This window comes from Malaclemys terrapin, chromosome 1 (genome assembly GCF_027887155.1).
Source record: "Malaclemys terrapin pileata isolate rMalTer1 chromosome 1, rMalTer1.hap1, whole genome shotgun sequence".
NCBI classification, from domain to species: domain Eukaryota; kingdom Metazoa; phylum Chordata; order Testudines; family Emydidae; genus Malaclemys; species Malaclemys terrapin.
The window spans coordinates 220,807,550-220,821,713 of record NC_071505.1 but is presented as its reverse complement, the minus strand read 5'-3'; the positions used below and the strand labels follow the sequence as shown (position 1 = coordinate 220,821,713).

Here is a 14,164-nt window from a genome sequence, read left to right as displayed (position 1 = left end):
CAGTCACGGAATCCGTGACTTCCGTGACAAACCCCCCAGCCTTACTTATAACTTCTCCCTTTGGGTGCCTAAGAACCAATAGGCTTATGCTGTACCCCTTCTGTCCAAACTGTCAGCCTACAAAGAGCACCCCCCATACCTGTCTCTCTTCAAGTCAATGTGGGCTAAGGGGCTGGCACCAATCCTTGAAGTGGCTAAAGGTTTCTCTTTCCCCTCCTGGCTCTGACAAAGGGGGGGATTTTCATTAATTGTATTACTTTGCTGCATTGTTTAACTCACAACTTAATAAATAATTCAATCACACAAAAGCAGAAAAAATCATCTAGGAACTAACTTAGCATCTTTCTCTAGATATATAAATATTTTGTGCAGCTTAAACAAGGTTTCTTCCTAAATCTTTGAGAGAACCTGATCAGTCAGGATACATTTGCCCTTATGAGCAAGAAGTTTTTTTTATCTACCCATTTTTAATGCTTAACCCTCATTACAAAGCTCACTTCCTAAAGTAAGAAGATGTAGCCTGCTTACCAATTGCATTCAACCAATGCTAATCATTCCTTCGTATAACAATGTTTGCATAATTTATTTGAACGTAGTTCAATTCAACTTCTTGGTAACACCATCTAGGATATCCTGACTTGAAGAGTCAAATGCAAAATCAGTTGGTGTAATATTAAGGAACATTCACCTACCATGAAAAGGGTTTCATAGTTTTCAATCATCTTTTGTACAACAGCAATGATTGCAGTACTCTCCTCAGCTCGAGCTGAACTCTGAACAGTGAATTCTTTGTCTGTAGACTTCTGCTTGTGCAACAGGTTAGGCCCAAATATGGTGGCCAGGTTCAGTGATGTCATTTTGTTCCCAATAATCTAGAAGAAAAAGAATATAAATTAGGGACATGTTTTTTCTGGCTATCGATCATTAGTTGGTACTCTCTCTCTCTGACCTTAAAGAAGATCATTGTTTCCACAACATTCTCCTCTCACAAAGCCCGGAAGTAGAAGAATAGGACCTAATCTCTAACCTCAGCAAAGTACTACCGCTTTAGGCTAATGAATTGGTCCCCAGTGCGGCAACTTTCAACAGGCGATGGTGCTTCCAGGTGGATAGAATAAATACAACCCTCTTTACACAAGATCCTCAAGATACCTAAACAACTGAGGATCATGCTTATTACTTTTATTAATCTTTCCCTTGTTTGGTTCTTGAACACGGCCAATTCTTTTCACTTCTACCCCTGTAGTCATCTGATCTTGGCTAAACTAGTAGATACAAAGTAATAACAGGAATAGACTAAAAATTCTCTGAAAAAATGTGTCATATGGATTACTAAGGACAATTTTCCAATGTCAAATTTACAAGGAACGGAGTTCATTCAGTCGATCTTCCTCTACTTGCCTCCATCTGGCTGCTATTTTGGGAATGCAGCAAAAGCTGTCAGGACTCCACTAAACAAGACTGCATGTAAATTCCTAATGTTGACCAGCTGGGGTGGGGGGGCGGAGATTTTGAGGTGGAAGAGGAGAAATGCACATATTCATTATTTTTTCCCACATCTGAACTATATTCAAGTAATTTATTAAAACAAGGGGAAAAGGCACAAAATAGTCTGTAAAACTAGCAGAAGGCTTCCAGAATATAATTATTCTTTCAAATACTATTTTGAGTTTGTCCAGTAGGTCACTTACTTTATGTACATGCTAAAGTTCTATCTTGTTGAGTAGAATTCTATTTCATGAACACCTTGGTTAAAAATAAGCATTTTCTTTTATGAATAAGATATTTATACTCCAATCTTGCAAAGACTTATGCACACAATTAACTTTATGCATACAAGCAGTCCTTTGGGACTAGTTGCTTGTATAAAATTAATCACCTGTATAAGTCTTTGCAGGACTGGAGCTTTAATTAACTTAAATAATTGTTAGCAGAATACTGTATCTATAACAGATGCCCCATTACATACACTGACCCTGACTCTTATAATACTGACAGGATGGTTTACACGAATTTGCTTTGTCACAATACCTGCAGCTGAGCAAATGCATTACTAAGGAGAATTCAGACCTTTGCCACAGCTACTCTACCAACTCTCTTCAGCTGCTGTGGGCTCTAACCCTGCGATTAGTTTCACAAGGGCAGCCTCCTGCACCAACACAGACCTTGGTGCAGGATCAGGACCTCAGTGATATAGCTCTACACCATTCTTAGCACAATAAATATTATTACAGGCCAATTATTTTTTTAAATTCCTCCATTATTAGGGGTCTACTTAAATCACAAAGAAATTACACAATTTTAGTGGGTCGGTCACGGCATAAATAGCAAATTTTGTGGATGTGCATAACACATTTTGTAACACAGCCACACATTTGCTATTTATGTCGTGACCAACCCATGAAAAATGTGTGATTTCTCTGCAGCGTTTCTCAGCTTAGGGTCCCTCTCCCAAAAGGGGATCGCAATCCTGCGGGGGAGGGGAAGGACAGTATTGCTACCCTTACTTCTGTGCTGCTGCTGGTGGCGGTGCTGCCTTCAGAGCTGGGTGCCCAGGCAGTAGGAGCCGCTCTTCGCTCTGCCTTCAGAGCCAGACGGCCGGAGACCAGATTTCACAGGTAAGACAGCTTTCACTGTCCGTGACGCGATTTTCAGGCCATGAATTTGGTAGATCCCTAATTATTGTGTCTGTACTTTTCCACCAATTGCTAGCTGAGTGTGCAAATAGCAGTATTTAGTTGGGATTTTCAAAAATGCCTGAGTGCCATAGTACTATTGACTTTCAAAAGGATTTGTCCTCCTAAGCCATTTAAATGTTTGTGAAAATTCCACCTGTAGACATCCAAATATCTCATTGCATCAAAAATTGTTTAGGGTTCCTCGAGGGGCTACAGCTAGAAGCCATAAAAAATTAACAATAAATAATAACTGTGTTTTTCACCCCAAAACCTCAAAGTGCTTTACAAAAGTAAGTGTGTCATGGGGGGGATCCACAAAGACACTTGGCACCTAAACCCCAGACCTAGGTGCCTAAGTCCTGCTTTTGGCTCTACTTCGATGATCCGCAAAACTCTCACTAAACACTGTAGGCACCTAAACTCATTCAGTACCAAAGTTTATAAAATAAACGTTCTCTAGGCGCCTATGTTTCTGCCTCTGGGCTTGTGCACTGCTGTCTCCTTTAGGTGTCTGGATCCCTATATCCCACACAAGCCCTAGAGCAATTCACGAACCAGGAAAAGACAGGCATTTGGTCATCTAAGTTGCGTTCTGGGCCTGATTCAGTAGGTGGCCTCTGAGCACACCTACCGGATTGGGTCTCGTTCAAAATCTAGAGGGAGGAGGCACCCACTTTATAACATTTATCCTAGTGGTTAGAGCACTCACCTGGGATTTGGGAGACCTGGATTTAAATTCTCTCTTCTGACAGAGGGAGAAGAAGGATTAGAACAGGGCTCTCCTGTAACCATTGAGCTAAAAAAATCAGTGGAGGACTCTACTCCTAGGGCCACTTGATGTGGCAAGCCTAATTCCAGGAGAGGGGTTCACGTTCATCGATCACTAGCAGAGACAGGCACCTAAGTCCAAGCTGCAGGGGAGTGCTCAGCTCCGAGAGAGGGGAGAGGCTTAGCATACATCCCTCTCCTGAGCATCTCCCATTGGCTAGTTTAGGCAGCTCCCTGCATAACATGCTGGCTTTTGTGGGTCGCATTCTTAGGCACTTATCTCTCCCCATCATTGTATAAGGAGCCTGGGTGCCTAACTCAGGCTTTCGGGGTTGCAATGTTGTTCTGTGATTTTTCTAGGTGCCATGACGCTCAGCACTGCAACGTTTAAACCCCTTTGTGGCTCCCACCCATTATCCCTATTTTATATATGGCAAACATGAGGCAGAGAGAGGTGAACTGGCTTGCCCAATGTCTCACTGCAAGTCAGTGGCAGAGTCAGGAATAAAAAGCAGGTCCTTTGACTCCACAGCCTTTTGTTCCATATGATATAATGGGATGAAACTAAACTAGGAAAAAATTGGGCAAGATTGAATTAGCTATTTCTTAACAGTGAAGACTATTAGGCTCTGAATCTCCCACAGGAAGTGGTGGATGCCTCATTGACTGAGTCATTTAAAAACTACAATACATAACAGTCTCAGGAATATACTGTTGTAAACAACTGGATGGCAAGAGGGAGGGCAATATTATGTCTATTCCATCTTTAATGCTTATGATTCTAGGCTCTCAGTTTCTCATCTTTATAAATATGTCCTTAGAATAGGAAGTAATGGAAGTGAAAGAACATGAATGATATGAACCTACCTCCTGGCCATCTTTGTCTGTGCTGTCTTCTGCATGGCTAGCCACCGTAAAGAGGAACTGCAGGAGTCTGTGTAGGGTGTCGCAGTTACAGGGAGGTAGAAGATAAATAAGAAGCTGTAAGGTGCTTAGTTGTTCATCTGGCTCTAATACTAAGAGGGAAAAAGAAAAATCTAAGAAAAACGTTGAAACTAACCTAAATGCAATGCACATACACTCTGTAATGCTCCAGCTAAAATAATAATATAAGAAAAGAATTGTTTAAGGATTTTACTGTCCATGTTTCCCATACATTTTTAAAGGTAGGTTGATACAACTTTAAATATATATCAGTTGCACAAAATATTTATGTTTTATTCTGTGATCTTGTCCCTGCCAATAGTGGAGTTGTGTGATTAATAGTGTCTGCTATCTCAGATTTCAATTCTGCTTAAGTTATTGGAAACAAAAGTAGGGTTTGACCTAATGTGTCTTACTGTCACTATATATATATATTTATACTGGATATTTGGTGGCTGCATATATTGGGCATTCAGGAGAATTTTAGTTTTAAAGTATTCTATTTGTATTTATGCTTTAACCATTTTTAATTAGTTTTCTTACAACTTTCTTTCCTAGAGTGTGACTAGGAAACCTGAAAAGTAGCAAGAAAGAGCACATAAATTCTGCACTGTCTGTAGCCAGTTCATACTTCTAAATGCAATGTTAGTCAACCGTACAAATGGGCCTAAGACTGGATCTCAAATCTGAAACCCACAGATGGATCTGAGTATACATATGAGTTTGCAGGTTGAACATCTTTCTTATATGGGCTAAATTTAAACACTCAGAAATCTGTCAGAGCTTGAATTCAGATTTTCAGTTTGAGACCAGGAGTATTTTGAACCATGGTTGTGAGGCCCATGAATTGTCATGAAGTTTGAATCTCGGTGTAAGATTTGGATCTTGAGTTTCAGCCTGTGTGATGGGGTGGTGTCCAGTGGTCAGCCCACCCAATCACGTGGCTTGGCTCTTTAAGTTTTGAAAGATCCTTATAGAATAGGGGTTATTGATAGAGAGGATGCATTCCTGGGAATAAGTGGTGCTTGGGAGAAAATCTCAAGACTCTCTGACTCTGAGGCCTGGTCTACACTGGTGGGGGGAGGAGGGAGAGGGAGATCCACCTAAGATATGCAACTTCAGCTATGAGAATAGCGTAGTTGAAGTCAACGTATCTTAGGTTGACTTATCTTGTGTCCTCATGGCGCGGGGTTGACTGCCGCTGCTCCCCTGTCGACTCCGCTTCTGCCTCTCGCTGTGGTGGAGTACAGGCGTCGACGGCAGAGCGATCGGGGATTGATTACTACCTGCCAATACGGCGGGTAGTGTAGATGTACCCTGAGGATTAGGTAGGGGCAACTGTGGGAGAAGCTGGCTAAGGTCATATAGCAAGTTTAACTACCGCCTGTTCCAGGAGGACAGATGAGGATTCCTGGCTTAAGGAAAGAGTTGAAAACTGCCTGAATTACTACCCAGGAGAAGGGAGGAGGAATTACTCCTCCAGGAGAAGGGAGGAGGTTCCTGTCTTATAGAGAAACAGTGACTTTTGAAGTACACCCTGCTCCAGGAGGAGGGCTGCGGACTCCTGGCTTAAGGAGAGGAGTGATAACCACTTGCATTACCCAGGCTCCAAGGAAGCAGTCCTGAGACCTAGTGCCACACCAGAGGAATAAAGAACTATGAGCTAAGGAGGGGTGAAAGATTTTTTGTTTATGTTCATGTGGGACTGCCGTTGAAGGGACTTTGAGTACCCCAGGAGGGGACTGAACTTGCAAGTGTGCAGGCCAGAGGCTAGGCCATGGAAGACCCAGACAGAGGTGACCAACAGGAGGAGGCAACCCAGGGGGAGGCTAGCAATCAGGCACCCCACCGAGGACACTGGACAGTGAGTTCCTTTTGGACATGTGGAGTTCACTCTGGGCTAGGGCCCCCTGACAGTCTGGGTTAATTCCAGTCAATAGCTGAAAAAGTTAAAAACCATTTATAATGCCTATAAGGCAAAACTCCTGCAAGAGGAGGCAGGAGAAAAGAAACATTTCTTTGGCATGATTATTTTTTTAGAGAGGGGCTGTATGAAACTGCTCAGAGGTTTGGAACACTAGAAATAATCCAGGCATTAGTGGATTAGTGGGCAGAGTGGTAACAAGTCCATGAAAAATGTGGCATAATCACATGGCTCTGTCATTTACCTCATTACTCCATAAAGCCCCCAATCCAAAATTTGGATCTAATGAGGTAGACTCTTCCATCTGAGCAAGCCCCATTAATTTTAATCTGCCTTTGCATATCCAATTACAGAATCAGGGCTTAATATATTATATGGATACCACCCCCATGCATGTGGATAGATAGAATGTGATTTTCTATATACATTGAATAACATCCATGTTGCTGAGAATTTTTTTTCTGTGCTGTATCTATCCAGCATCAAAAGCAAGTAAAGCCCTTTGCAACATATGAGAAAATTCACAAATATTTGTAATGAACTGGAAATAGAGGGGGCTAGGGCTCTTAAACAAAGTGTTATTAGTGGCCTTGTGGAGCATGTAGAACTGAGCTTGTGGAAAAAAACTCAAAGAAGAGGTTGTAAAGCTCACAGAGAGTGTTGATGAAGGCGGTGTAAAGTTCTTTGGTGAGAAGTGGATCTGGCATGTCTCGTAGAAATTCCTTTAATAAAGCAGCAACGTCATGGATGCTGTGTTCTTCTTCTAGCACAACATCTACACCACGGTCAAACTCTTCCCGTAACTGGAAAAAATCAGGACAAAAGAATAGTCAAACCACTGCATCCTCATTAGTATAGTACATTACCTAAGAGAACATATTTTTAGATATGGATTTACCTACATTAACATTTCATGTTTGCTGTTCCTGGGAAGGGCAGGCACACAACTCACATTTAGTTGCTGACTATTTCCATTATTATACAGAATCCCTGGCATCTGCCAGATTCATTTTTTTTAAAGGGGGAGGGGGAATATTTCTGTTTTTCAATTAATTTATGGTATTCTTTTATCAAAAACAGAGTGCAAATGAATTTAATGCTCATGAAAATAAGAGAATAATATACTTGCTGGACCCAGTTATAATAAGAGTATGTAATAGACACGGTTTCCCCATACAGCCTTGTTCCATTATCCCTACTATTCAGCTCCTAAGCCCTTCAGGAGCAGAGAGAGACTATAAGTCATGCTGTATAGTGTAGCAATTTTCACAATAGAAATAAATAACTAAGAAGAGGCCAACAGTCAAATTTCTCTTGTGACCGGAGATTGCATTGGAATCCAGGTTTCTAGAAGCAAGAAGCCATGTTTGCGAACACATTGTGGCCCCTTGCGCTGATATTTCCTGCTTCTCCTAACCATTTATTTATCTTCACAAAGTGATCACCATTTAAAAGTGAACAAACAGCAAAGTGACTTCATCACAGATTCTGAGTTCTACTGTTGTTTCTAGCCACAATCGCAATCAAGAGCACAAGAAATGAGAAGTCCAGAACGGCTGGCAGCAGTAGACTTGCCAAAGCGGACATGGTGAGTCTATGGGCTTGTCGACACTACCACGCGGGGTCGATCTAAGATACGCAACTTCAGCTACGTGAATAGCGTAGCTGAAGTCGACGTACTTAGATCTACTTACCATGATGTCTTCAGCAACGATAGACTATTATAGACGCGATGAATCGACCCCGGCTGAATCGATCGCTGCCCACCGAGACAGCGGGTAGTGTAGACAAGCCCCAAGTCATTAGCCCTACCTTCTACTTATACACTGCCAATTTTGCATAGGGAGTGCACACTGAACCCTGTAAAAGATTGTCACAGTCCCCTTTCCAGTATGTGTGCTACCCCAGCACCCACAGAAGTATTCTGCACGTGCCTTCTTCAAACTGAACGCTCCCCCTGTTAGTCTTGTATTCAAAACTGAAATAGTGATTTATGAAATTATGTTTTCCAGGAGTACAGTACTTCAAACCTTTGCTAGTATGCAGGGGAATTTCAAATATTTAAATCATCCCAATGACTAATTATAGGTAAATGTGGCTAGGAATAAAAAATGAGGGCCCCTCCCCCTGCAACCCACTTGTAGTGGACTGAGGTGTTTACAGGCAAATCACAGACAGAAGAGCAGGCAAATCACCAGGAAAGTATATGCTTGCATTGATCTTAGTCTTGAGCAATGGGAAATCATGTAAATGTAGATGAGTGTGGAAAATGTCACATTTTCTAATGCAAACTTGGTCCAAAGTTGACACTTTGGGAGTGTTTAAGGGCCTGGTGTAAAAACTGTGGGTCCCCTTTTCTCTGTGAGCCTTGCTATTAAGTGTGGGATTCCTACACTTGAGCATGAAGCCTAGACCAGCCAATTTGTTCTTAATCCATTATTACACTTCCCTGCCCATGAGACCCTGCTTTGTGGGTATCATTTTTCCAGCCGACGACTTCAAGGGATTCCATTCACAAGCCAATGCCAATCCTCAGATTGTGTGGCAGAGTTACCATGGAGCATCATGAATAGAGCTGAGCAAATAACTGATTTTTTCGGTTTAATGGTCAAACCAAAAAAAACCCCAAAGCAACCTTGTTCTGGTTTATTTGAATTACCATTTTCAAAACAAAATATTGAATTGAAATGATATTTTCTAAACAAAATGGACCCCACATGGTGAGGCAAAGCATTACCACTACTTCTAATAATAACACCTACCTCTTATATAATGCTTATGGATTTATAGATCACAAAAGGTCACCAGGATGGCCTCCAAAGGGATGTTGTAATTAATAGAACATCAGACATACATTGTCCATGGAATTATTTCAGTTTGAGATATAATACAAGAGGTATAAAAAGGCAATGTATTTCCATTTCTCAATAAGAGATCTCTCAGACACATTGCTTTTAATTACATTGTTTTCATCAGACTTTAGGAAGCATACCTGGTAAGCATTAAACAATGGCTTCCAATTGAGGTTTAAGAGATTACAAGTAAAACGGTTTATATATTTGCAATTGCTCTAATGCTTCCTTCCCTGCTCAACAAATCCATTGGCACAAACATTTCTTTGTTCTTTGCAAATAAATTCACCTGAAATAGAAAACTCTCATTTCAGAAAACCCTTGTCCATCTTGTATGCAGGAAAGCCTGTGAACAGTTGTAGAAGCACAACTAAAAAAGTGTTTTGCAAAGCCTTCTATGGTACAGAAAATGGACAGAATTTTAATTGAAATCAGACCTTACATATCCCCCACTCTACGTTCATGATGACAGCATTTATTATTGTTACTGCAAAAGGCCCGGACATTTCCATGTTGTTTAATAAAATACATGATTTAATTATATAAATTAGTTTTATTTAATACAAAAATACCAAACTGTTTTGCCTTGCTATGTTTTTGAAAGCTTGGTAAAAGGAAAAACAGGTAGTAAATGACTTTCAAAGTGGAGGTTAGCTCGTTGCCTAGTTAATGACTGCCCAGCCTCTGGTTCATTCCATGGGAATGATATGATTGTAGGTTTGAACTTGCTTTTGCTTAAACAACAGATATTTTGTAGTTAAAGCCTGTAGCTCAAAGGGTAACTTATTTTTCCATGATTTTGCCAATTTAGTGGGTGAGCTGTAAGCTATCTTGGTAGAATAAAAATGTCTAACTTCTTGGTACATAGCCCACTCAGTTGTCAGAACTGGCATACAGTAATCTACAGCAATAAGGGATATTGAACCCTGCCTTCAAGAATGCAGAAAGCAGAGCTAGATTACCCACTTCCAAGAGGACCAGCCCTGTGTCATGCAGGACCTCAGGTTTTCAGGACTTGGCTCATCCCGCTCCTTCTTTTTGCTCTTTTTTACCGTGTTGTTTACTTTGATACCTCCCTGTAACTGCTCTACCTCCAAACTTAGTATAACGGGTAGTGATCAATGGCTCGATGTCTAGTTGGCAGCCAGTATCAAGCAGAGTACCCCAGGGGTCGGTCCTGGGCTGGTTTTGTTCAACATCTTTATTAATGATCTGGATGATGCAGTTAAGTGCACCCTCAGCAAGTTCTCAGATGCCACCAAGCTGGGGGGAGAGGTAGATATGATGGAGGTTAGGGATAGGGTCCAGAGTGACCTAGACAAATTGGAGGATTGGGCCAAAAGAAATCTGATGAGGTTCAGCAAGGACAAGTGCAGAGTTCTGCACTTAGGAAGGAAGAATCCCATGCACCTCTACAGGCTGGGGACCGACTGGCTAAACAGCAGTTCTGCAGAAAAGAACCTGGGAATTACAGTGGACGGGAAGCTGGATATGAGTCAGCAGTGTACCCTTGTTGCCAAGAAGGCCAATGGCATATTGGGCTGTATTAGTAAGAGAATTGCCAGCAGATCGAGGGAAGTGATTATTCCCCTCTATTCGGCACTGGTGAGGCCACATCTGGAATATTGTGTTCAGTTTTGGGCCACCCACTATAGAAGGGATGTGGACAAATTCGAAAAAGCCCAGTGGAGGGCAACAAAAATTATTAGGGGGCTGGGGCACATGACTTACGAGAAGAGGCAGAGGGAACTAGTTAGTCTGTAGAAGAGAAGAGTGAGGGGGAATTTGATAGCAGCCTTCAACTACCTGAAGGGGGGTTCCAAAAAGGATGGAGCTAGGCTGTTCTCAGTGGTGGCAGATGACAGAACAAGGGGCAATGGTCTCAAGTTGCAGTGGTGGAGGTCTAGGTTGGATATTCGGAAACACTATTCCACTAGGAGGGTGGTGAAGCACTGGAATGGGTTACCTAGGGAGGTGGTGGAATCTCCATCCTTAGAGGTTTTTAAGGCCTGGCTTGACAAAGCCCCGGCTGGGATGATTTAGTTGGTGTTGGTCCTGTTTTGAGCAGGGGATTGGACTAGATGACCTCCAGAGGTCTCTTCCAATCCTAATATTCTATGATTCGATAACTAACAGATGTTACAAGGCTATCCTCTGTCACCCATCCTTTAGTGTGTGTGGCTGCTGGGAGAGAGTATGAGAGTTAACCCCCAGCTCTGTCTTTATCATTGGATCCCCCCATGGTGCAGAATCTTTGCTTTCTCAATGTTCAACTGAGACTGGGACTTGGATGGGAGAGAACTGACTGAAATTAATAGGTGTAAGAGAGGTGACACTTAGGAAAAGGAATTTGGGGGTCGAAGGGGTTGATTGCTCCCTATATAATTTAACATCCCGCAACTTCTGTGCAAGAGATTTGTAATTTGGGTTTAATTTGTGATCGTCAACTCTTTCTGGAATCTTAGATAGAACTATCAGCCAGTAGTACTCCCCCTCCATTCAGTCCAGGTATTTGTCAATTTTTCTTTCAAACCTACACCTTATCACTGAAGTCTACTCAAATCTCATGCTCTACACTGCTTCTTCAGGTGTGAGATGATCCAGACTATACTGAGATTGCTAACCTGCTGAGACCCTGATACCAATTTCACCAAAGGTGAAGGTGGGGAGTTAAAATTGGGCAGAGGGAGCAATTCTTATTTGACCATTTTTGAACTTGGAAAAATCAGCTTTGGTTCAAGATTTAGGTTAGAATTCTTGTTTTCTTTGAACTGTTTTGCTCCTTACTGACCGGAAGGGGACTGGAAACAGCCTACTCAGAGCTACCATAGATAGTACCCAATACCATAAAGTCACTTCCACAAAAAGCTCTACTTTCATCAGCTCTGAGGGGAAAAAATATTCACATTACTGGAAATTCTATAGGTGAATCATCAAAAACAGTCAAGTTCATGTAACTAAATGTCTGCTCACCTGTCTGACTCTCTTTTTTGAGCTTCCAACTCTGAATATTCCCACTGTCTGGAGACCTGCAAGCATAGCATATCAGTAGACTGTTTCACTGTTTAAAACTCGGTCAGAAGCTGCATTGAAACAAAAGCAATCTGAGCTATGTGCATTAGTACCACAGTAGAGAATAAAAGCATTTCTCTAAACATGTGTTTACCCAGCTCAGGAAACTCCTTGGGGCAAGGAGTTTCTCAATTTAATAAAACTTTTGGATTACCTGACCTGCCGAACTGTAGCTTAGTGCCACTTTTTGTGCCATCTTTTCAGGAAATGGCAGTGCTAAATCAACAGGCAGGCAGACAGGTGGATGTTGTGGTGGCAATTTTGCTTCAAGGGGCAGCACACCCAGGAGTGATATCACAGGAAGGAGAGAGACAGGAGAAGTGTCCACAACTAACAGAGCTGGGACACTGGGTGGGGGCACAGGGGATAGGCCTTAGGACACTTCTGGCTGTCTGGGATTTTAGAATTCCCCCCTGGTTTTGTGTGTGCCTCTGAAAACAAGGCTGAGTGTTTTCCCAAGGAGGCGGGAGAAGGAGGACATTTAGGTTGAGCAAGAGCTGTGAAGAACTTGACCTGACAGGTAGATACAGCAGAGACTGGTTGGGGAGGAGGTTTTTATCAAAGGGGAAAATGAAAAGAAGTTGTATTTGTACTTTTGGCAGGTTGCTTTTTAGTTGTTAGTCAGTCTGGTCACTTAGACTGTAAGCACAATGGGCGGGGGCCTTTATGTGTTTCCAGAATACAAATAATTAATAATATTTTGCTGCTGTATGAATATTCATGAGATATTCACTCACAAGCTAGCGAACATTAGTAATCAAAGAACTTGTCAACAGGTCTCACTTTACAAGCAGGTTGTTGTTGAGTGATAAGAATTTGAGATCTTAATAGTTGGTCAAATGCCTCGGTAAATAATGTTATTACCATGAAGTGGGTTAAAATATACTATAAATGGGTTAAATATGTGTACCACACTAAACATTATAAGAACATGTGTATATATGCTTCTCTAGTATATAATGTTTAGTTCTACATACAGGAATCCTAATAAAAAATGTATCTTTCTACCTAAAGCAAAATGAAATACACTTACCATGTTTTTCTACATGCTGGCAGCAGCTATCTACAAGTCGGGGAACCTGTCTATAAATAGGGTTCAGACTTAGTTTCTTATCCCTTGCCTTTTCTTTCTTGCTTTGAGCTTCAGCTGGCAAAGACAGTTGTAGAGCTTCTAGCAGTCGAGACTGATTGTCATCAAGATCTGTAATAGAGTCCACAGACATTGCGCCCTGTAAAGTACACATATGTACAATCAGTAAGGATGGAATCAGCTAAACAGCTCCCTTCCCCCAAGAGCATATATAATGAAGTCTTATATATTAAATAACATACATACAAAGTGCCCCTGATTCTCCACTTCATGACACTGTTTTACACCAGTGGAGTTATACCAGTATAAAATCAGTGTTCTGGAGTGGAGAATCAGACCCACTATATAAAAGAAGCCCAATTCACTGTTACTCTGCACTTTGTGTAATCATCTATACTAGTGCAGAGGGTATAAAACAGTACCAAATGTTTTACACCTACTTTGTGCTCATTTTTACTAGTGAAATTAATAAAGTGCAGGACAGTTGTAAATCAGGCCTAATGTGTGTGTATGTACATTATCTATATAAACATACACATATGCATGTATGTGTATATTCACACATTTTTATTGCGCCCATATCACTATTTTTTCTGCATCTTGTGTAATAACCCCAATGAAAAGGAATGCAAAGTATATTATACACACACACACACTTTATATGCATAGACACATCTACAGTACTTCAGATAACTCTGCATGATCCAGCAATGTATTTTTACTTTTGAGTTGTGAGGGACCAGGGATAGGCTCTATATGGAGCTCTTTTTTGACAATTCTGTCTTTTCTATTCTAAATATTTTTAAAACATTTAACATTTTAATAAAATCTTTAAATACATACATTTTTGAGCTAG

General features: G+C 41.3%; 1 protein-coding gene across 4 annotated transcripts in view; it reads right to left on the bottom strand.

Moving 5' to 3' along the window:
* The window catches only part of ARHGAP6 (Rho GTPase activating protein 6), a 482,928-nt gene that overhangs the window by 26,857 nt on the left and 441,907 nt on the right, over positions 1-14,164 (bottom strand). For all 4 annotated transcript variants that reach the window (XM_054007865.1, XM_054007871.1, XM_054007885.1 and 1 more), the window contains exons 5-9: positions 13,252-13,447; positions 12,120-12,175; positions 6,947-7,097; positions 4,314-4,462; positions 693-872 (exon numbers count right to left, since the gene is read on the bottom strand). In XM_054007865.1, the coding sequence (XP_053863840.1) occupies positions 693-872; positions 4,314-4,462; positions 6,947-7,097; positions 12,120-12,175; positions 13,252-13,447 (732 nt within the window). The remainder of the gene's footprint in view (positions 1-692; positions 873-4,313; positions 4,463-6,946; positions 7,098-12,119; positions 12,176-13,251; positions 13,448-14,164) is intronic.